The sequence below is a fragment of the Aquarana catesbeiana genome, linkage group LG13 (genome assembly GCF_042186555.1).
Source record: "Aquarana catesbeiana isolate 2022-GZ linkage group LG13, ASM4218655v1, whole genome shotgun sequence".
Taxonomy (NCBI): domain Eukaryota; kingdom Metazoa; phylum Chordata; class Amphibia; order Anura; family Ranidae; genus Aquarana; species Aquarana catesbeiana.
The window spans coordinates 11,716,853-11,741,954 of NC_133336.1; the positions used below are offsets into that span (position 1 = coordinate 11,716,853).

At 45.5% G+C, this 25,102-nt stretch overlaps 1 protein-coding gene across 2 annotated transcripts in view; it reads right to left on the minus strand.

Annotated features, from left to right (window-relative positions):
• Positions 1 to 25,102, minus strand: part of LOC141117035 (uncharacterized) — a 96,412-nt gene that overhangs the window by 32,040 nt on the left and 39,270 nt on the right. For both annotated transcript variants that reach the window (XM_073609616.1, XM_073609615.1), the window contains 3 exons: positions 21,181 to 22,867; positions 12,482 to 13,009; positions 4,142 to 4,669 (listed from right to left, as the gene is read on the minus strand). In XM_073609616.1, the coding sequence (XP_073465717.1) occupies positions 4,142 to 4,669; positions 12,482 to 13,009; positions 21,181 to 22,867 (2,743 nt within the window). The remainder of the gene's footprint in view (positions 1 to 4,141; positions 4,670 to 12,481; positions 13,010 to 21,180; positions 22,868 to 25,102) is intronic.

Here is a 25,102-nt window from a genome sequence, read left to right on the forward strand (position 1 = left end):
ACATAGAGGAGAGGTCGGGGATCCTGTGTACATGTACTGATAAGATAACATAGAGGAGAGGTCGGGGATCCTGTGTACATGTACTGATAAGATAACACAGAGGATAGATCGGGGATCCTGTGTACATGTACTGATAAGATAACATAGAGGAGAGATCGGGGATCCTGTGTACATGTACTGATAAGATAACATAGAGGAGAGATCGGGGATCCTGTGTACATGTACTGATAAGATAACATAGAGGAGAGGTCGGGGATCCTGTGTACATGTACTGATAAGATAACATAGAGGAGAGGTCGGGGATCCTGTGTACATGTACTGATAAGATAACACAGAGGAGAGATCGGGGATCCTATGTACATGTACTGATAAAATAACATAGAGGAGAGATCGGGGATCCTGTGTACACATACTGATAAGATAACACAGAGGAGAGATCGGGGATCCTGTGTGCATGTACTGATAAGATAACATAGAGGAGAGATCGGGGATCCTGTGTACATGTACTGATAAGATAACATAGAGGAGAGATCGGGGATCCTGTGTACATGTACTGATAAGATAACACAGAGGAGAGATCGGGGGTCCTGTGTACATGTACTGATAAGATAACAGAGGAGAGATCGGGGATCCTGTGTACATGTACTGATAAAATAACAGAGGAGAGATCAGGAACAGTTGGGCATTTTTTTTTCTTCAACTGCTGAATGACAAATGTCCGTTGACCATCAGCAGTGTACATGAGGTCAAAAACATAAAAGAGCTTCCAGCAGCAAAACAAAACTTCAGAGAAAGCAACACAGAAAGTTCCGCTTATCTTCAGCACAAATCAAACTTGTTAAATAAGCAAAAGTCAAATAAGGATTTTTACTCCGGGGTTAGCAGCTTTAGGCTTTTGTAGCAAACATGCAGCACAGATCCAGGTCTCCTCCCAAGTCCTACTCCACCCGCCAACACCGGGAGTTCCCTGCCTTATGTGTGGAGTCCTGGAGGCTGCTTAACCCCGTAGGGACCGGAGTCCCCGATGTCAGGAGTGGAGGCCCTTTTCCCATCCGAATGTCACTCAGGACCTCCAAAATGCTGGTCCCAAATAAGCCACTACTAATGCCGAGAGGCCTGCGAGTCAGTCCACTCTTCTGCTCAACTGTCCCAGAATCCCTCACCCTTTACGGGTGAGACCCCTGAGTACACAAACCCAAATATTGGTGCCACATACTGCTGCTGCAAGACTCATCCACCTTACCAACCATTCAGTGTCCTCCACCCCTCTCTGCCAATCCCTCCACTGGTCTCCATTCAGTGTCCTCCACCCCTCTCTGCCAATCCCTCCACTGGTCTCCATTCAGTGTCCTCCACCCCTCTCTGCCAATCCCTCCACTGGTCTCCATTCAGTGTCCTCCACCCCTCTCTGCCAATCCCTCCACTGGTCTCCATTCAGTGTCCTCCACCCCTCTCTGCCAATCCCTCCACTGGTCTCCATTCAGTGTCCTCCACCCCTCTCTGCCAATCCCTCCACTGGTCTCCATTCAGTGTCCTCCACCCCTCTCTGCCAATCCCTCCACTGGTCTCCATTCAGTGTCCTCCACCCCTCTCTGCCAATCCCTCCACTGGCTCCCACTCACCCAACAAATAAAATTCAAAGTACTAACAATAATTTACAAAGCCATTCGTAACTCTGCCCCCAGCTACATCATTAACCTAGTCCCAAAATACCAACCAAGCCGCTCTCTTCGGTCCTCCCAAGACCTCCTGCTCTCTAGCTACCTTGTCACCTCCTCCCATGCTCGCCTCCAGAGCTTCTCCCATCCTTTGGAACTCCCTACCCTGATCTGTCCGACTGTCCCCTAATCTATCCATCTTTAGGCGATCCCTGAAAACCCTTCTCTTCAAAGAAGCCTATCCTGCTTCTAACTAACACTGTTTTACTTCCTCCATCAGCTCATCCCCCCCACAGCTATTATCTTTTGTATCAATTGACCCTTCCTTTTTAGATTGTAAGCTCTAACGAGCCGGGCCCTCTGATTCCTCTTGTACCAAATTGTAATGTAACTGTAATGTCTGCCCTCATGTTGTAAAGCGCTGCGCAAACTGTTGGCGCTATATAAAACCTGTATAATAATAAAATACAGTGCCTTGAAAAAGTATTCATACTCATGGAACTTTTCCACATTTTGTCATATTACAACCAAAAACGTAAAATGTATTTTATTTTTTTTGGTGATAGACCAACACAAAGTGGCACATAAAATTGTGAAGTGGAAGGAAAATGATAAATGGTTTTCAATTTTTTTTACAAATAAAACACGTGAAAATTGTGTGTGTGTGTGTGTGTGTGGGACATTTGAATTCAGCCCCCTTTGCTCTGATACCCCTAACTAAAATCTAGTGGAACCAATTGCCTTCAGAAGTCACCTAAATAGTAAATAGAGTCCACCTGTGTGTAATTTAATCTCAGTATAAATACAGCTGTTCTGTGAAGCCCTCAGAGGTGTGTTAGAGAACCTTAGTGAACAAACAGTATCAAGAAGGCCAAGGAACACTCCAGACAGGTCAGGGATAAAGTTGTGGGGAAGTATAAAGCAGGATTAGGTTATAAAAAAATCTCCCAAGCTTTGAACATCTCAAGGAACTCTGTTCAATCCATCATCGGAAAATGGAAAGAGTATGGCACAACCGCAAACCTACCAAGACATGGCCGTCCACCTAAACTGACCGGCCGGGCAAGGAGAACATTTATCAGAGAAGAGCCAAGAGGTCCATGGTAACTCTGGAGGAGCTGCAGAGATCCACAGCTCAGGTGGGAGAATCTGTCCACAGGACAACTATTAGTCGTGTTCTCCACAAATCTGCCCTTTATGGAAGAGTGACAAGAAGAAAGACATTGGTGAAAGAAAATCATAAGAAGTCCCGTTTGTAGTTTGTGAGAAGCCATGTGGAGGACACAGCAAACATGTGGAAGAAGGTGATCTGGTCACATGAGACCAAAATTGAACTTTTTGGCTCAAAAGCAAAACGCTATGTGTGGGGGGAAAACGAACACTGCCCACCACCCTGAACACACCATCCCCACCGTGAAACATGGTGGTGGCAGCATCATGGTGTGGGGTTTCTTTTCTTCAGCAGGGACAGGGAAGCTGGTCAGAATTGATGGGAAGATGGATGGAGCCAAATACAGGACAATCTTAGAAGAAAACCTGTTAGAGTCTGCAAAAGACTTGGGACTGGGGCGGAGGTTCACCTTCCAGCAGGACAACGACCCGAAATAAACATCCAGCCAGAGCTACAATGGAATGGTTTAGATCAAAGCATATTCATGTGTTAGAATGGCCCAGTCACAGTCCAGACCTAAATCACATTGAGAATCTGTGGCAAGACTTGAAAATTGCTGTTCACAGACGTTCTCCATCCGATCTGACAGAGCTTGAGATATTTTACAAAGAAGAAGAATGGGCAGAAATGTCCTCTCTAGATGTGCAAAGCTGGTAGAGACATCCCCAAAAAGACTTGTAGCTGTAATTGCAGAGAAAGGGGGTTCTACAAAGTATTGACTCCGGGGGGCGCCGTACAAATGCCCCCCACACTTTTCACATATTTGTAAAAGAATTTGAAAACCATTTATCATTTTCCTTCCACTTCACAATTATGTGCCACTTTGTGTTGGTCTATCACATAAAATCCCAATAAAATACATTTATGTTTTTTGGTTGTAACATGACAAAATGTGGAAAATGTCAAGGGGTATGAATACTTTTTCAAGGCACTGTATATCGGGCCGGTGCCCCCCTAGGTGTAGAACATGGTTTTTCCTCTCTATTAGGCCCTCACTTTAATATATTTTTTAGGTTTTAATTGCTGTGTGGGATTTTGTTTTACTTGTTCCAGTGACAGGAAGCAAAAATGATAACTACCTCCAAAAGGAACCCGTGTTTAGCTAAGTGCAGAAGATCAGAACCTCGAAGGTTTCTTTTTGCCGTCTATGACTTACTGACTGAACGACCACCAATACGCCCATTTCTTTTCCTGGCTTCACAGGTGCAATGGGGACATCACAGGCAGCAATAAAACATGACAGAGGTTCTAATCCTTCCCCCCCCCCGCCCCAACTGCTGCAGGTAATACAACATTAAAGTAGAATACTTGCCTGTGAAGTCTTTCTACTTCTTTCTCTGTCCAGTCGTCCTGATGAACTGCAAATGGGTTCTTGGGCGGTTGGCGTTCTGGATTGGAATGTGTAGATGGTCTTGATGCATTGTTGCCTCTTCTTGGGTTTTGTGGAGGTTTTTGAAGATCCTGCAACTGACTTGGTTTGGTAGTCTTCCTGCTGACTTTTTTCTTGGTTTTCCTCTTAGGCTTATAGTCCTCTTCACTTTCTTCTTCTTCACCTGCAATGTCTAGTTCAGACGGTGAAGTTTCACTCGGACTGCTTTTCTTTTTACGTGAACTGGGATTTGCCGGCTTGTTTGTATCATTTCTCTCTGTGAAGTCCTTCTCGGTGTTCTCTGGCTCTATGGTCCCTCTTTGAGATTTCTGGGAACGAGTGTTTTGTCTTTTCTGTATTCCAGGAGAAGAAACCGAGAATTTATTTTCTGACTTGGCAGTTTGGCCCAAATCCTTTCCAGGAACCATTTCCACTTCAGACTCTGAATCCAAATCATCGGTTTGGGATTTTCTAGAAAGAACAGATACTTTGTTACAAAGCTTAAAGTGGTGTTAAAGATTTTATTTTTTAAACATGTTATATTTGCCTCCTCTGTTGGTTTTGCACAGAGCAGCCCAGATCCTCCTCTTCTCAGGTCCCCCCACCGGCGCACCTGACCCTTCCCTACTACTGAGCTGCTTGCTATGAGGACACCCGGAGCTGCTGCCCTGTGTGTCCATTCTCGGCCCCGCTCCCTCATTGGCTCACTGGCTGTCATTGACAGTAGTGGGAGCCAAAAACTCCTGCTGCTTGTCTCAGCCAATGAGGAGAAAGAGATGCAGGAGAGCCGCTGATCTAGTGCACATCGCTGGATCGAGGCGGCACTCAGGTAAGTATTAGGGGGGGAGGGGGGGGGGGGCTGCAAACAGGATTTTTACCTTCATGCTGTAAATAAATTGGAGGAAGTTTATGGGAGAATAAGGACTTTCAGGAAGCCATGGCCTGGTAAGGTCATGTATTTCCAACCCTAGGGACTTTATATGATATCAAGATCTGGTAAGGGGTCGTGTTTATCCATCCCATTTGCATGAAGAGAGAAAGGGGTTTATTTACAGGGAGGGTGGGACTCTGCGCCTGACTCTTCTGGTTCCCCACCACTGAGTTCCTCACCCTCACAAGGTAAATTTGCTACACTTATTACCACTATTATGGTTTTATCACCTTCACAACTCATGGCTTTTTCCCTTCCTTTAATTCCCTTCCAACTCACACTTCAGCCACCTTCACCATCACTCCCAACACTACCACTTCACCACACCCTTCTTTCTTTCTTCCCCTTCCTTCTTTCCCTCTGCCCCCCCTTTTTTTTTCTTCCCCCATCCTCCCCTTTTCCCCTCCCCCTGTTTTTCCCTTCCCCTCCCCCCCACTTTCTTTCCCCCTTTTTATTCCCCTCTGTTCACAATTCGTTCCTCCCTCCCCAGCATGTCCTCGCGTTCCGTGCTTACCCTGGGTTTCAACCCTTCCAAACCCGCGAGGCTCTCCACCTCAGCTCCCGGTTGGAGTCCTATCCCGGGCCGCTTAGGGGTCCCACCACCATACCATCAATCCAGTTGGCCCCAGTAAGTAAGCCCAGGTTATGGAGGTTTCTTATTCCACCCCTAACACTTGTCCTTCCTTTCTTATATTTTATTTTTCCCATTTAGCTTTATAATATGTTCTTATAGATCTTACACGCGCTTGCTCCTGACGAGTGGCATTTTAGCCACGAAACGCGTAGAGCTACCGGTTGCCGTGTCCTTACCTATCTCATCAAGATTTTTCAAGTTATCATCGTTTTTATGAGGCCATAGGTCCCTACCCTTTGAATTATTGCTTTATATCAACTCTTCTTGAGGTGAATGAGGGAATTTAAGTGTTTACACCACAAGAGATTACCGTCAATTTTATTATATTGTGTATTGCACACCACTGATATCATCAAATGTTTTACGGATTGTGTTTAATGATCTTATTATATGTATGTTACCTTGTACCAATGTTATGGACCATTGTATGTTTACAAACTAATTTTCTAATAAAATTCCTCTACATTCATCTAATTATCTCTTTGCTGCCACGTGCTTCACACAAAGTCCCACCCTCCCTGTAAATAAACCCCTCTCTCTCTCTCTTCATGCTGTAAAGTTTGTAGCGGGGGTTTTAGCTCCTGTGCAACAACCAGTTAACTTAAAGGTTAAGTTCAAGGATATGTAAAGGTTCGTTAAAAAAAAAAAAAAAAAAAAAAAAAAAAACACAACCATGTCATGCTTACCCCTCCTCTGTGCAGTTGGCCCCGATCATCCTCTTCTGGGGTCCCTCAGCAGCGGTCCTGGCGCCTCCTCTTCTCGAGTGCCCCGTTTGAGAGCAGCTCTCCCTCGGGAGGGGGACTCGTGCGGGTCCTGCTGCTGTGTCCATTGACACAGACAGCAGGACTCAGCCCCGTCCCCGCGTAATTGGATTTGAGTGACAGCAGCGGGAGCCAATGGCTGCGCTGCTATCAATCAAATCCAATCAGGATCTGAGACACCGGCTGGTGTGCTCATCCCCGTCGCTGGAAAGACCGGGTTCAGGTAAATTAAAGGGGGGCGCTCCTGCATCACAGGAGGTTTTTCACCTTAAAGCGGAGTTCTACCCACAAATGGAAATTCCACTTTAAGTGAGGTGACCCCCTGACATGCTATTTTTTTTAGGGGGGGGGGGGCAGATACCCTCTTTTTAGAGGGTCCCAGCTCCCACTTCCTTCTGCTGCACCAGCGGCGCTGGAAGGGAGATCACCTCTCCCCCCTCTCAGCAATCATCTGAGACATGTCAAAGGTCCCAGATGGTCCAAGAGGGTCCCATGCGCAGGTGCCCACAGTTACAAAGCCGGCACCACAGAGAGGAGGGGGGAGACGAGCGGGGCTTCCCCCGCATCCCTGGACCCTGGGACAGGTAAGTGTCCGATTATTCAAAAAGTCAGCAGCTGCAGTATTTGTAGCTGCTGACTTTAATTTTTTTTTTTTTTTTTTTAAGCGGAACTCTACTTTAACGCATAGAATGTATCAAGGTGAAAACCCTGGAGCGTTTACAACCACCTTCACCTTTACAGAAATCTCTGTAAGGTGAACTTATAATACGAGCCCCCCCCCACCCCACCCCCCCCCCCCCCCCCGGTTCCGCTGACCTGGAGTCTGGTGAATACCCGCACTGACGGTCACAGTTTTACGGGTCCAGGGGTCAAAAACCCCCCACCGCTTAATCTCCTAAGGAATTGTGAGCGGTGGTATTCTAAATTGGTCAATCAGAACCTGTGTAGCCCATCCTGCCACCGCAGGCGAAGAGGAGAGAAAGCCGGGACTTCAAATCCTTGGACCGGGGTAGAGTGGCTATACGATCTGTCAGAACGGGCGATTGCCGGACTCCAGGTCAGCGGGACTGGGTGCGATGGGGGCGGGGTCCAGTGTAAGTTCACCTTACAGATTTTTCAGTAAAGGTGAACTTACACTTTAGAACATAAGTCTTTATTTTCCTTTAGGTTTCATGTACACGGGACGTTTTTTACAACCTCTCCTGAACGATTTAACTTGACAGATCGTAACCCGCGTTAAAAATGTCGGTTTTGCCACGTTTACATGCCGTGTTCCCCCCCCCCCCCCCCAAAATAGCCAAAAATGAAAAAAGTCTGTAAATGAAACGCAGCTAAAGGCAAGTTACCGCGTTTAGCGCTTGAAATGCCTCTAAACTCAGCTTCTGAACCCATTTTTTTGCGTTTCAAAAAAAGCCTAGAAACTCAACTGCCTAGAAAATGACATTAAACGACCCCGTGTACATGTACTGATAAGATAACAGAGGAGAGATCGGGGATCCTGTGTACATGTACTGATAAGATAACATAGAGGAGAGATCGGGGGTCCTGTGTACATGTACTGATAAGATAACAGAGGAGAGATCGGGGATCCTGTGTACATGTACTGATAAGATAACAGAGGAGAGATCGGAGATCCTGTGTACATGTACTGATAAGATAACACAGAGGAGAGATCGGGGATCCTGTGTACATGTACTGATAAAATAACAGAGGAGAGATCAGGAACAGTTGGGCATTTTTTTTTCCAACTGCTGAATGCCAAATGTCCGTTGACCATCAGCAGTGTACATGAGGTCAAAAACATAAAAGAGCTTCCAGCAGCAAAACAAAACTTCAGAGAAAGCAACACAGAAAGTTCCGCTTATCTTCAGCACAAATCAAACTTGTTAAATAAGCAAAAGTCAAATAAGGATTTTTACTCCGGGGTTAGCAGCTTTAGGCTTTTGTAGCAAACATGCAGCACAGATCCAGGTCTCCTCCCAAGTCCTACTCCACCCGCCAACACAGGGAGTTCCCTGCCTTATGTGTGGAGTCCTGGAGGCTGCTTAACCCTGTAGGGTCCGGAGTCCCCGATGTCTGGAGTGGAGGCCCTTTTCCCATCCGAATGTCACTCAGGACCTCCAAAATGCTGGTCCCAAATAAGCCACTACTAATGCCGAGAGGCCTGCGAGTCAGTCCACTCTTCTGCTCAACTGTCCCAGAATCCCTCACCCTTTACGGGTGAGACCCCTGGGTACACCAACCCAAATATTGGGGCCACATACTGCTGCTGCAAGACTCATCCACCTTACCAACCATTCAGTGTCCTCCACCCCTCTCTGCCAATCCCTCCACTGGTCTCCATTCAGTGTCCTCCACCCCTCTCTGCCAATCCCTCCACTGGTCTCCATTCAGTGTCCTCCACCCCTCTCTGCCAATCCCTCCACTGGTCTCCATTCAGTGTCCTCCACCCCTCTCTGCCAATCCCTCCACTGGTCTCCATTCAGTGTCCTCCACCCCTCTCTGCCAATCCCTCCACTGGTCTCCATTCAGTGTCCTCCACCCCTCTCTGCCAATCCCTCCACTGGTCTCCATTCACTGTTCTCCACCCCTCTCTGCCAATCCCTCCACTGGCTTTCAATCACCCAACAAATAAAATTCAAAGTACTAACAATAATTTACAAAGCCATTCATAACTCTGCCCCTAGCTACATCACTAACCTAGTCCCAAGATACCAACCAAGCAGCTGTCTTTGGTCCTCCCAAGACCTCCTGCTCTCTAGCTCCCTTGTCACCTCCTCCCATGCTCGCCTCCAGAGCTTCTCCCATCCTTTGGAACTCCCTACCCCGATCTGTCCGACTGTCCCCTAATCTATCCATCTTTAGGCGATCCCTGAAAACCCGTCTCTTCAAAGAAGCCTATCCTGCTTCTAACTAACACTGTTTTACTTCCTCCATCAGCTCATCCCTCCCACAGCTATTACCTTTTGTATCAATTGACCCTTCCTTTTTAGATTGTAAGCTCTAACGAGCCGGGCCCTCTGATTCCTCTTGTACCAAATTGTAATGTAACTGTAATGTCTGCCCTCATGTTGTAAAGCGCTGCGCAAACTGTTGGCACTATATAAAACCTGTATAATAATAAAATACAGTGCCTCCACATTTTGTCATATTACAACCAAAAACGTAAAATGTAGATATTCCAACCTGTACCTGTCAATATCTTTAAAAATTATGGTATAAAATTATGGTAATACGATACTCCCCCTCATTGCCCGAGGGGTTAAAACTTCTTGACCCAAAAGTCTTATTTATATTTAGTACTTTATTACCCCTTACAGGTGCAGTGCATACCCCTCCTCCCCTCCACAACTTGGGGGTTATTCATTGTGTGATCCCTCGTAAGGTATGCGTGCGCGATTTCTGCTCTCTTGGGGGACCGACCCACCGCCTGGGAAATTGGAGACACGTGAGAGGGCAACTCCCTTACATTTTGGCCGTCTACAATCATTTAAGAGCAATTATGACTGGTAATGTTATAATATATGGACTTGTTCATGCAGATATAGATATATTGTTTGGTTCCGTTTTTTGTTTTGAAAGATTTTTTGATGTATGTTTACATCCCTACAGTTGTTAAACCACCTATCCTCTGAAGATGACCCACTGGGGTCGAAACGCGTCAGGATCTCACGACTTAACAATTTATGCTGTTCTACTTCTGTTGCCCATGGTTGACTGTACTGTACATTGCTTCCTGACCTATGTTACATTCTAGTTCATGTCCTGACTTGTATATGTCAGAATGTATTAAGTAAAACTCGCTTTATATCAACATAACCTTTCGTCTATCTACCTTATTTGGAATTGGATTATACTACAATATTGGCTGCAGTGAAGGCCCGTTAGGGGGTTTTCCGTTTTTCATATATATATTTTGGGGTGCGCAGCCTCCTGTGTCTTTGCTCCTTTGAGTGTCCCCCTTTTTTGTTAACGTAAAATGTAGTTTATTTTTTTTGGTGATAGACCAACACAAAGTGGCACATAAAATTGTGAAGTGGAAGGAAAATGATAAATGGTTTTCAATTTTTTTTACAAATAAAACATGTGAAAATTGTGTGTGTGTGTGTGTGTGTGTGTGTGTGTGTGTGTGTGTGGGGGGGGCATTTGAATTCAGCCCCCTTTGCTCTGATACCCCTAACTAAAATCTAGTGGAACCAATTGCCTTCAAAAGTCACCTAAATAGTAAATAGAGTCCACCTGTGTGTCATTTAATCTCAGTATAAATACAGCTGTTCTGTGAAGCCCTCAGAGGTGTGTTAGAGAACCTTAGTGAACAAACAGCATCAAAAAGGCCAAGGAACACACCAGACAGGTCAGGGATAAAGTTGTGGAGAAGTATAAAGCAGGGTTTGGTTATAAAAAATCTCCCAAGCTTTGAACATCTCAAGGAGCTCTGTTCAATCCATCATCGGAAAATGGAAAGAGTATGGCACAACTGCAAACCTACCAAGACATGGCCGTCCACCTAAACTGACCGGCCGGGCAAGGAGAGCATTCATCAGAGAAGAGCCAAGAGGTCCATGGTAACTCTGGAGGAGCTGCAGAGATCCACAGCTCAGGTGGGAGAATCTGTCCACAGGACAACTATTAGTCGTGTTCTCCACAAATCTGCCCTTTATGGAAGAGTGGCAAGAAGAAAGACATTGGTAAAAGAAAGTCATAAGAAGTCCTGTTTGTAGTTTGTGAGAAGCCATGTGGAGGACACAGCAAACATGTGGAAGAAGGTGATCTGATCATATGAGACCAAAATTCAACTTTTTGGCTCAAAAGCAAAACACTATTTGTGGGAAAAACTAACACTGCACATCACCCTGAACACACCATCCCCACCGTGAAACATGGTGGTGGCAGCATCATGGTGTGGGGATGCTTTTCTTCAGCAGGGACAGGGAAGTTGGTCAGAATTGATGGGAAGATGGATGGAGCCAAATACAGGACAATCTTAGAAGAAAACCTGTTAGAGTCTGCAAAAGACTTGAGACTGGGGCGGAGGTTCACCTTCCAACAGGACAACGACCCGAAACATCCAGCCAGAGCTACAATGGAATGGTTTAGGTCAAATCATATTCATGTGTTAGAATGGCCCAGCCACAGTCCAGACCTAAATCACATTGAGAATCTGTGGGCAAGACTTGAAAATTGCTGTTCACAGACGCTCTCCATCCAATCTGACAGAGCTTGAGATATTTTGTAAAGAAGAATGGGCAGAAATGTCCTTCTCTAGATGTGCAAAGCTGGTAGAGACATCCCCAAAAAGACTTGCAGCTGTAATTGCAGAGAAAGGCGGTTCTAGAAAGTATTGACTCCGGGGGGCGCTGTACAAATGTACCCCCCCCCCCACACTTTTCAAATATTTGTAAAAAAATTTGAAAACCATTGATCATTTTACTTCCACTTCACAATTATGTGCCACTTTGTGTTGGTCCATCACATAAAATCCCAATAAAATACATTTATGTTTTTTGGTTGTAATATGACAAAATGTGGAAAATTTCAAGGGGTATGAATACTTTTTCAAGGCACTGTATATCGGGCCGGTGCCCCCCTAGGTGTAGAACATGGTTTTTCCTCTCTATTAGGCCCTCACTTTAATATATTTTTTAGGTTTTAATTGCTGTGTGGGATTTTGTTTTACTTGTTCCAGTGACAGGAAGCCAAAATGATAACTACCTCCAAAAGGGACAGAGAAAGGGACCCGTGTTTAGCTAAGTGCAGAAGATCAGAACCTCGAAGGTTTCTTTTTGCCGTCTATGACTTACTGACTGAACGACCACCAATACGCCCATTTCTTTTCCTGGCTTCACAGGTGCAATGGGGACATCACAGGCAGCAATAAAACATGACAGAGGTTCTAATCCTTCCCCCCCCCCGCCCCAACTGCTGCAGGTAATACAACATTAAAGTAGAATACTTGCCTGTGAAGTCTTTCTACTTCTTTCTCTGTCCAGTCGTCCTGATGAACTGCAAATGGGTTCTTGGGCGGTTGGCGTTCTGGATTGGAATGTGTAGATGGTCTTGATGCATTGTTGCCTCTTCTTGGGTTTTGTGGAGGTTTTTGAAGATCCTGCAACTGACTTGGTTTGGTAGTCTTCCTGCTGACTTTTTTCTTGGTTTTCCTCTTAGGCTTATAGTCCTCTTCACTTTCTTCTTCTTCACCTGCAATGTCTAGTTCAGACGGTGAAGTTTCACTCGGACTGCTTTTCTTTTTACGTGAACTGGGATTTGCCGGCTTGTTTGTATCATTTCTCTCTGTGAAGTCCTTCTCGGTGTTCTCTGGCTCTATGGTCCCTCTTTGAGATTTCTGGGAACGAGTGTTTTGTCTTTTCTGTATTCCAGGAGAAGAAACCGAGAATTTATTTTCTGACTTGGCAGTTTGGCCCAAATCCTTTCCAGGAACCATTTCCACTTCAGACTCTGAATCCAAATCATCGGTTTGGGATTTTCTAGAAAGAACAGATACTTTGTTACAAAGCTTAAAGTGGTGTTAAAGATTTTATTTTTTAAACATGTTATATTTGCCTCCTCTGTTGGTTTTGCACAGAGCAGCCCAGATCCTCCTCTTCTCAGGTCCCCCCACCGGCGCACCTGACCCTTCCCTACTACTGAGCTGCTTGCTATGAGGACACCCGGAGCTGCTGCCCTGTGTGTCCATTCTCGGCCCCGCTCCCTCATTGGCTCACTGGCTGTCATTGACAGTAGTGGGAGCCAAAAACTCCTGCTGCTAGTCTCAGCCAATGAGGAGGAAGAGATGCAGGAGAGCCACTGATCTAGTGCACATCGCTGGATCGAGGCGGCACTCAGGTAAGTAGTGGGGGGGGGGGCTGCAAACAGGATTTTTACCTTCATGCTGTAAATAAATTGGAGGAAGTTTATGGGGGAATAGGGACTTTCAGGAAGCCATGGCCTGGTAAGGTCATGTATTTCCATCCCTAGGGACTTTATATATCAAGATCTGGTAAGGTCGTGTATATCCATCCCATTTACATGAAGAGAGAAAGGGGTTTATTTACAGGGAGGGTGGGACTCTGCGCCTGACTCTTCTGGTTCCCCACCATTGAGTTCCTCACCCTCACAAGGTAAATTTGCTACACTTATTACCACTATTATGGTTTTATCACCTTCACAACTCATGGCTTTTTCCCTTCCTTTAATTCCCTTCCAACTCACACTTCAGCCACCTTCACCATCACTCCCAACACTACCACTTCACCACACCCTTCTTTCTTTCTTTCTCCCCCCCCCCCCCCCTTTTTTCCCCCTTTTCTCCCTCCATCCTCCCTTTTCCCCTCCCCCTTTTCTCCTTTCCTTCCTTGCCCTCCCCCCTTTCTCTGCCCCCCCTTTTTTCCCCTCTGTTCACAATTAGTTTCCTCCCTCCCCAGCATGTCCTTGCGTTCCGCGCCTACCCTGGGTGTCGCCCCCTTCCAAATTCGCGAGACTCTCCACCTCAGCTCCCGGTTGGAGTCGTATCCCGGACCGCTTGGGAATCCTGTGTACATGTACTGATAAGAAAACAGAGGAGAGATTGGGGATCCTGTGTACATGTACTGATAAGAAAACATAGAGGAGAGATCGGGGATCCTGTGTACATGTACTGATAAGATAACATAGAGGAGAGATCGGGGATCCTGTGTACATGTACTGATAAGATAACAGAGGAGAGATCGGGGATCCTGTGTACATGTACTGATAAGATAACATAGAGGAGAGATCGGGGATCCTGTGTACATGTACTGATAAGATAACATAGAGAGATCGGGGATCCTGTGTACATGTACTGATAAGATAACAGAGGAGAGATCGGGGATCCTGTGTACATGTACTGATAAGATAACATAGAGGAGAGATCGGGGATCCTGTGTACATGTACTGATAAGATAACATAGAGAGATCGGGGATCCCGTGTACATGTACTGATAAAATAACAGAGGAGAGATCGGGGATCCCGTGTGCATGTACTGATAAAATAACAGAGGAGAGATCGGGGATCCTGTGTACATGTACTGATAAGATAACATAGAGGAGAGATCGGGGATCCTGTGTACATGTACTGATAAGATAACACAGAGGATAGATCGGGGATCCTGTGTACATGTACTGATAAGATAACACAGAGGATAGATCGGGGATCCTGTGTACATGTACTGATAAGATAACAGAGGAGAGATCGGGGATCCCGTGTACATGTACTGATAAGATAACATAGAGGAGAGATGGGGGATCCCGTGTACATGTACTGATAAGATAACATAGAGGAGAGATCGGGGATCCTGTGTACATGTACTGATAAGATAACATAGAGGAGAGATCGGGGATCCTGTGTACATGTACTGATAAGATAACACAGAGGATAGATCGGGGATCCTGTGTACATGTACTGATAAGATAACATAGAGGAGAGATCGGGGATCCTGTGTACATGTACTGATAAGATAACATAGAGGAGAGATCGGGGATCCTGTGTACATGTACTGATAAGATAACATAGAGGAGAGATCGGGGATCCTGTGTACATGTACTGATAAGATAACATAGAGGAGAGATCGGGGATCCTGTGTACATGTACTGATAAGATAACATAGAGGAGAGATCGGGGATCCTGTGTACATGTACTGATAAGATAACATAGAGGAGAGATCGGGGATCCCATGTACATGTACTGATAAGATAACAGAGGAGAGATCGGGGATCCTGTGTACATGTACTGATAAGATAACATAGAGGAGAGATCGGGGATCCTGTGTACATGTACTGATAAGATAACAGAGGAGAGATCGGGGATCCCGTGTACATGTACTGATAAGATAACATAGAGGAGAGATCGGGGATCCTGTGTACATGTACTGATAAGATAACAGAGGAGAGATCGGGGATCCTGTGTACATGTACTGATAAGAGAACATAGAGGAGAGATCGGGGATCCTGTGTACATGTACTGATAAGATAACAGAGGAGAGATCGGGGATCCTGTGTACATGTACTGATAAGATAACAGAGGAGAGATCGGGGATCCTGTGTACATGTACTGATAAGAGAACATAGAGGAGAGATCGGGGATCCTGTGCACATGTACTGATAAGATAACATAGAGAGATCGGGGATCCTGTGTACATGTACTGATAAGATAACATAGAGGAGAGATCGGGGATCCTGTGTACATGTACTGATAAGATAACATAGAGGAGAGATCGGGGATCCCGTGTACATGTACTGATAAGATAACATAGAGGAGAGATCGGGGATCCTGTGTACATGTACTGATAACATAGAGGAGAGATCGGGGATCCCGTGTGCATGTACTGATAAGATAACATAGAGAGATCGGGGATCCTGTGTACATGTACTGATAAGATAACAGAGGAGAGATCGGGGATCCTGTGTACATGTACTGATAAGATAACATAGAGGAGAGATCGGGGATCCTGTGTACATGTACTGATAAGATAACAGAGGAGAGATCGGGGATCCTGTGTACATGTACTGAGAAGATAACAGAGGAGAGATCGGGGATCCTGTGTACATGTACTGATAAGATAACATAGAGGAGAGATCGGGGATCCTGTGTACATGTACTGATAAGATAACAGAGGAGAGATCGGGGATCCTGTGTACATGTACTGATAAGATAACATAGAGGAGAGATCGGGGGTCCTGTGTACATGTACTGATAAGATAACATAGAGGAGAGATCGGGGGTCCTGTGTACATGTACTGATAAGATAACAGAGGAGAGATCGGGGATCCTGTGTACATGTACTGATAAGACAACATAGAGGAGAGATCGGGGGTCCTGTGTACATGTACTGATAAGATACCATAGAGGAGAGATCGGGGGTCCTGTGTACATGTACTGATAAGATAACAGAGGAGAGATCGGGGATCCTGTGTACATGTACTGATAAGATAACATAGAGGAGAGATCGGGGATCCTGTGTACATGTACTGATAAGATAACATAGAGGAGAGATCGGGGATCCTGTGTACATGTACTGATAAGATAACATAGAGGAGAGATCGGGATCCTGTGTACATGTACTGATAAGATAACATAGAGGAGAGATTGGGGATCCTGTGTACATGTACTGATAAGATAACATAGAGGAGAGATCGGGGATCCTGTGTACATGTACTGATAAGATAACATAGAGGAGAGATCGGGGATCCTGTGTACATGTACTGATAAGATAACACAGAGGAGAGATCGGGGATCCTGTGTACATGTACTGATAAAATAACAGAGGAGAGATCAGGAACAGTTGGGCATTTTTTTTTCCAACTGCTGAATGCCAAATGTCCGTTGACCATCAGCAGTGTACATGAGGTCAAAAACATAAAAGAGCTTCCAGCAGCAAAACAAAACTTCAGAGAAAGCAACACAGAAAGTTCCGCTTATCTTCAGCACAAATCAAACTTGTTAAATAAGCAAAAGTCAAATAAGGATTTTTACTCCGGGGTTAGCAGCTTTAGACCTTTGTAGCAAACATGCAGCACAGATCCAGGTCTCCTCCCAAGTCCTACTCCACCCGCCAACGCCGGGAGTTCCCTGCCTTATGTGTGGAGTCCTGGAGGCTGCTTAACCCCGTAGGGACCGGAGTCCCCGATGTCAGGAGTGGAGGCCCTTTTCCCATCCGAATGTCACTCAGGACCTCCAAAATGCTGGTCCCAAATAAGCCACTACTAATGCCGAGAGGCCTGCGAATCAGTCCACTCTTCTGCTCAACTGTCCCAGAATCCCTCACCCTTTACGGGCGAGACCCCTGGGTACACCAACCCAAATATTGGTGCCACATACTGCTGCTGCAAGACTCATCCACCTTACCAACCATTCAGTGTCCTCCACCCCTCTCTGCCAATCCCTCCACTGGTCTCCATTCAGTGTCCTCCACCCCTCTCTGCCAATCCCTCCACTGGTCTCCATTCAGTGTCCTCCACCCCTCTCTGCCAATCCCTCCACTGGTCTCCATTCAGTGTCCTCCACCCCTCTCTGCCAATCCCTCCACTGGTCTCCATTCAGTGTCCTCGACCCCTCTCTGCCAATCCCTCCACTGGTCTCCATTCAGTGTCCTCCACCCCTCTCTGCCAATCCCTCCACTGGTCTCCATTCAGTGTCCTCCACCCCTCTCTGCCAATCCCTCCACTGGTCTCCATTCAGTGTCCTCCACCCCTCTCTGCCAATCCCTCCACTGGCTCCCACTCACCCAACAAATAAAATTCAAAGTACTAACAATAATTTACAAAGCCATTCATAACTCCGCCCCCAGCTACATCATTAACCTAGTCCCAAGATACCAACCAAGCCGCTCTCTTCGGTCCTCCCAAGACCTCCTGCTCTCTAGCTCCCTTGTCACCTCCTCCCATGCTCGCCTCCAGAGCTTCTCCCATCCTTTGGAACTCCCAACCCCAATCTGTCCCCTAATCTATCCATCTTTAGGCGATCCCTGAAAACCCGTCTCTTCAAAGAAGCCTATCCTGCTTCTAACTAACACTGTTTTACTTCCTCCATCAGCTCATCCCCCCCACAGCTATTATCTTTTGTATCAATTGACCCTTCCTTTTTAGATTGTAAGCTCTAACGAGCCGGGCCCTCTGATTCCTCTTGTACCAAATTGTAATGTAACTGTAATGTCTGCCCTCATGTTGTAAAGAGCTGCGCAAACTGTTGGCACTATATAAAACCTGTATAATAATAAAATACAGTGCCTCCACATTTTGTCATATTACAAACAAAAACGTAAAATGTATTTTATTTTTTTTGGTGATAGACCAACACAAAGTGGCACATAAAATTGTGAAGTGGAAGGAAAATGATAAATGGTTTTCATTTTTTTTTACAAATAAAACATGTGAAAATTGTGTGTGTGTGTGTGTGTGTGTGTGTGTGTGTGTGGGGGGGGGGCATTTGAATTCAGCCCCCTTTGCTCTGATACCCCTAACTAAAATCTAGTGGAACCAATTGCCTTCAGAAGTCACCTAAATAGTAAATAGAGTCCATCTGTGTGTCATTTAATCTCAGTATAAATACAGCTGTTCTGTGAAGCCCTCAGAGGTGTGTTAGAGAACCTTAGTGAACAAACAGCATCAAGAAGGCCAAGGAACACTCCAGACAGGTCAGGGATAAAGTTGTGGAGAAGTATAAAGCAGGGTTCGGTTATAAAAAAATCTCCCAAGCTTTGAACATCTCAAGGAGCTCTGTTCAATCCATCATCGGAAAATGGAAAGAGTATGGCACAACCGCAAACCTACCAAGACATGGCCGTCCACCGAAACTGACCGGCCGGGCAAGGAGAACATTCATCAGAGAAGAGCCAAGAGGTCCATGGTAACTCTGGTGGAGCTGCAGAGATCCGCAGCTCAGGTGGGAGAATCTGTCCACAGGACAACTATTAGTCGTGTTCTCCACAAATCTGACCTTTATGGAAGAGTGACAAGAAGAAAGACATTGGTGAAAGAAAGTCATAAGAAGTCCTGTTTGTAGTTTGTGAGAAGCCATGTGGAGGACACAGCAAACATGTGGAAGAAGGTGATCTGGTCACATGAGAACAAAATTCAACTTCATGGCCTAAAAGTAAAACTCTATGTGTGGGGGGAAACTAACACTGCACATCACCCTGAACACACCATCCCCACCGTGAAACATGGTGGTGGCAGCATCATGGTGTGGGGATTCTTTTCTTCAGCAGGGACAGGGAAACTGGTCAGAGTTGATGGGAAGATGGATGGAGACAAATACAGGGCAATCTTAGAAGAAAACCTGTTAGAGTCTGCAAAAGACTTGAGACTGGGGCGGAGGTTCACCTTCCAGCAGGACAACGACCCGAAACATCCAGCCAGAGCTACAATGGAATGGTTTAGATCAAAGCATATTCATGTGTTAGAATGGCCCAGTCACAGTCCAGACCTAAATCACATTGAGAATCTGTGGCAAGACTTGAAAATTGCTGATCACAGACACTCTCCATCCAATCTGACAGAGCTTGAGATATTTTGTAAAGAAGAATGGGCAAAAATGTCCCTCTCTAGATGTGCAAAGCTGGTAGAGACATCCCCAAAAAGACTTGCAGCTATAATTGCAGAGAAAGGGGTTCTACAAAGTATTGACTCCGGGGGGGCGCCGTACAAATGTACCCCCCACACTTTTCACATATTTGTAAAAGAATTTGAAAACCATTTATCATTTTACTTCCACTTCACAATTATGTGCCACTTTGTGTTGGTCTATCACAAAAAATCTCAATAAAACAATTTACGTTTTTGGTTGTAACCTGACAAAATTTCAAAGGGTGTGAATACTTTTTCAAGGCACCTATTCAGGATCCCCCCCCCCCCCCCCCCCTTGGCGTCCTGTATAATGCATAGAAGGCATGAAGGTAAAAAACCTTGAGCCTTTACACCCACTTTAAGCTCATGCCTCATTATCTTGCCCAGGCAGCAATAATTCTTCACCTGAATAAAGAAAGGTCAGAACCTCTGTAGGGTTTCTATTGCTGTCAATGCATTCCTGCCCCAATGACACCCCCAACCCCCTCATTTCTTCTCCTGGATTCACAGCTGTAATCAGGATGCTACAGACAGCAATAAAGGTGTGACAGATTCTAATCCCCCTCAACTGCAGCAGATAATAAAATATTTTGCATATAAAAGTGGAGCTCCACCCAAAACAGGAAGTTCCACCTTTCCCCCTCTCCTACAGTGGAAATGTCTCGGCTGGGAAGCGAGAAGCTGCCAGCACTCGACAGGAGCATGGAACACAAACTGGAAGTGCCGTGACTTCCTCGCCCTACCCAGAGCCTGGGTGTGAATCTGGAGTCCACACGGGGGGGGTGGGGGGGTGTTGATTTTGTCGGAAATTACGACAACATGTTTTCGGGGCACGCCCTTTCATCAGGTCACCGGGATTTGCCGGCAAAAGCTACATTTAAAAACGACCAGGGGGGCACGTATTTTACATTGTCATATATAACTGGGTACAAGACCGTGAGTCACCCCAACCAGCCTTCCTGCTCCTGGGCATGCAAGTGTGATCCCCATTGGGATATAGTCTGTCAATATCTGATCTGTAAACTATGGATTGTTTTTATTCTCGCTATACTCAAGCCTCCCGCCACTGTTTAATTCACAACATAGGCACTCCACGTTTTAGATAGTCAATTGTCCTCATTTGGCCCCCGAGTTTGTGAGCTAGCTGGTTGTGGTTTGAATTCTATACTGGGGATCCTTTTTCCTTTGCGCCCACTTTAGCTTTTTTTGCGATACCTGGTTTTGCCCTACTTTCACTTGGAGCGCCTAGGCGATCCAAGCAGAAAATTCTCCTCTCGCCCTCTCTGCCTGCAGTCTTCTGCGTCAGGTCCCAGAAGACTGCAGGACCATTCACAAGGTGCAGTGCGACTCGCACATGTGCAGTGGGCACCCGGCTGTGAAGCGGCAATCTACCACAGCCGGGTGCCCACAGTGGAAATGCCAGATGCGGAGAGAAGGCTGTGGGAAGAGGCAGCTTGCGTGATCACAACGCTGGATCGTGGGACAGGCAAGTGTGTTTTATTAAAAAACAGCATTTACAGTTTTTGTAGCTGCTGACCTGTAACCAAAAAAATTACTGGAGCTCCGCTTTAATACTTGCCTGTCAAGTCTTTTTGATGCTCTGCTGCCTCTCAAGATTTGCTGAGGTTTCCGAAAATCCCGCAATCGATTACTTGCTTTGGTAGCCTTCCCTTTGGCTTTCTTCTTGGCTTCCCTCTCAGACTCATAGTCTTCTTCGTCATCATCATCTTCTTCTTCTGCAAAGTCTAATTCAGACTCTGAAGTTTCTTCAGACAGATTGGTTTTCCTTCGACAGGCTCTAGGATGTGACCGCTTGGTTGTAATTGTTTTTTCTGTAAAGTGCTCCTCAGTGTTCTCCTGCTCTATGGCCTGTCTTTGAGATTCCTGTGAATGAGTATTTTGTCTTTTCTGTGGGCCAGGTGTAGAAAGAAGTCTTTTATTTTTTGACTTCACCGTTTCAGACAAATCCTTTCTAGAAACCGTTTCTACTTCAGACTTTTCAAAATCTGAACTACTTTGGGATTTTCCAGAAGGAACAGCTACCTTGTCACAAGGCTCTGCTATTGCCTCATTATCTTGAGGGCTTCCTTTCTCACAGTCATCCAAAGGTTGAGTAGTAGGAGAAGCTTGTTTGTCATCTTGCTTGGAATTGAGAGATCTTCGTTTCCCCTGCACACTATTTAACGGACTAGACACTTCTTCAGAATGGGAGGATTTTTCTACAGAATTCCTTTTCCGAGTGGGTTTGGAAAGGGTTGACTTCTTCTGATTGTCCGGCTCTTGCCTGCAGACCCTTGCTTCTACTTCTTCTTCTGAGTCCTGAGATTCTGTTAAATAACTTTGTGGTTTTGAGGAAGAAGGTTCAACAGGTTCTGACTTCTGCTTGTTAGACTTATGTAGAATGGCTTCATTCTTTTTCCTTACAGTCTGTTTGCTGGTGTTTTCACATAAAACAGCCACCTTCTCCACATTGGAAGGTTTCTCAGAATCGGTTATTGGCTGCTCAGTCCCAAAGGTCTGTGTTCCATTTCTGTCAGAAGGATCAGGATTTACCATCTTCTGAAGGTGTGGTGGGCTCTTAGACACGGCAAGGCTTCCTTCTTCAGAAACTTCTGTTATATTAGTCAATAACACTGGAGAAGCAGATAGTGATTTTCTACTTGGAATTTGATCACATAACATTTCCTTCTGCATTTCTTCCACATGGTCATTACTCCCACTGTTTTTACGTTTCAACCTTTCGGAGACTCGCACACAATTTTGAAGTCCTGTAGGATGGACGGTTTGTTGCATACTTGTTTTAAAACTCTTCGGTTTTATTTCTGAAGCTTTTTTAGACTTATTCCCTTTTTTTATAGCGAAAGGTAGGTAATCATCACCAGAGGACTCACTTTCATCCTCGCTGATTATGATAACATCACTAGAGGACCTACTTTCAGCTTTACTGCTTTCGGTCAAAGAGCTAGTCTCACAATCTTCTGTGTCTTGGGAAAAACTGGAAGAGGCTTTGTTGTTCCCAGTTTTCTCCGCTTTTGATTTTTTATACCCCACATCTGTCTTCCCTAAGGAAACATTGGAGGGACTACTATTGGAACTGCTCAAGCTGCGACACCGAACCCGATGTTGTGAACACCTTTTTTTCACCTGTTGTCTGGTGTTCAAGGGGGTGAGCATTACGCTTATGGGCTTCAGCGGACACTTCTTGCGATTTCGTTGTCTATTTCCCAAAGTTTGACTTTTAGAGTTGGTCTTCTTGACCGGTAGTTCTAATTATAAAGAAGCGACAAAATGGCTTTAGTAAAAAAACAGTAGACTATGAGAAAAAGGGATTTAAAGTGATTATAAAAGAAAAAAAAACAAAAACAAAACAAACATCTCTACACTTACCTGCTCTGTGCAATGAAAAAATTGTACAGAGCAGGAGCAAACCTCCTCTCCTTGGGTCCCCTGCCGGTGCTCCTGGTTCCTCCTCTCTGTCCAATGCCCCCATAGGAAGCAGCTTCCCGTGGGGGGCACTTGTGTATGCTCTCGCTCCCGACTTGGCCCCACCCCCACTCTATCGTCACTGGCTTTGATTGACAGCAAAGGTTGACCAATGGCTCCCAGTGCCCAACACAGCCAGTGAGCCACAGCAGTGAGGGGAGAGAAGAGCTGCAGACGTACAGCACCGGATCTAATAAGGGCTCAGATAACGGGGGGGGGCATGTGAGGGGCCAAAAACAGTTACATAGTAGGCGAGGTTAAAAAAAGACACAAGTCCAACCTATGTGTGTGAATTTATGTCAGTATTACATTGTATATTCCTGTATGTTGCGGTCGTTCAGGTGCTTATCTAGTTTTTGAAATTATTGATGCTCCCGCTGAGACCACCACCTGTGGAAGGGAATTCCACATTCTTGCCGCTCTTACAGTAAATAACTCCTCTACGTAGTTTAAGGTTAAACCTCTTTTCTTCTAATTTTAGTGAATGGCCACGTGTCTTATTAAATTCTGAAACGTTTCAAAAGTTTTATCCCTATTGTGGGTTCACCAGTACAGTATTTGTAAATTGAAATCATATCCCCTCTCAAGCGTCTCTTCTCCAGAGAGAATAAGTTCAGTGCTCACAACCTTTCCTCATAACTAATATCCTCCAGACCCTTTATTAGCTTTGTTCGCCCTTCTTTGTACTCGCTCCATTTCCAGTACATCTTCCTGAGGACTGGTGCTCAGAACTGGACAGCATACTCCAGGTGCGGCCGGACCAGAGTCTTGTAGTGCGGGAGAATTATCGTTCTAGTCTCTGGAGTTGATCCCCTTTTTAATGCAATATTCTGTTTGCTTTTTAGCAGCAGCTTGGCATTGCATGCCATTGCTGAGCCTATCATCTACTAGGACCCCCAGGTCCTTTTCCATCCTAGATTCCCCCAGAGGTTCTCCCCCCAGTCTATAGATTGCATTCATATTTTTGCCACCCAAATCCATTATTTTACATTTTTCTATATTGAACCTCATTTGCCATGTAGTCGCCCACCCCATTAATCTGTTCAGGTCTTTTTGCAAGGTTTCCACATCCTGCGGAGAAGTTATTGCCCTGCTTAGCTTAGTATCGTCTGCAAATACAGAGATTGAACTGTTTATCCCATCCTCCAGGTCATTTATAAACAAATTAAACAGGATTGGTCCCAGCACAGAACCCTGGGGGACCCCACTACCCACCCCTGACCATTCCGAGTACTCCCCATTTATCACCACCCTCTGAACTCGCCCTTGTAGCCAGTTTTCAATCCATGTACTCACCCTATGGTCCATGCCAACGCACCTTATTTTGTACAGTAAACGTTTATGGGGAACTGTGTCAAATGCCTTTGTAAAATCCAGATACACCACGTCTACGGGTCTTCCTTTATCTAGATGGCAACTCACCTCCTCATAGAAGGTTAGTAGATTGGTTTGGCAAGAACGATTCTTCATGAATCCATGCTGATTACTGCTAATGATACCGTTCTCATTACTAAAATCTTGTATATAGTCCCTTATCATCCCCTCCAAGAGTTTACATACTATTGATGTTAGGCTAACTGGTCTGTAATTCCCAGGGATGTATCTTGCCTAAACATTTTTTACCTTAATGCAAGGAAGGCATTAAGATAAAAAAAAAAAAAAAAAAAAAAAAAAAGGTTTAGGCTTTAGAACCACTTTAAAGTGGTTGTAAACCCTAAAAAAGCATAGCATACTAGCTCATTATGAATTACTTACCCGAGATCGAAGCCCCTGCAGCGGTCCTCGGTCACCGCTCCGGCGGCCGACATCGCTCCCGGGGGGTTACTTCAGGGTATCGCGGCTCCGGCGCTCTGATTGGCCGATGACGTCACTCCTGCGCATGCGCACGGGAGCCGCCAGTAACAGTACAGTCTAACTGAAGCAACGGCACGTACGTGCCATTTGCTTCAGTTTGCTTAAGTGCGCATTTGCTGATGACGTCAGCACATGCAGATACAGGGGATATCTCCTAAACTGTG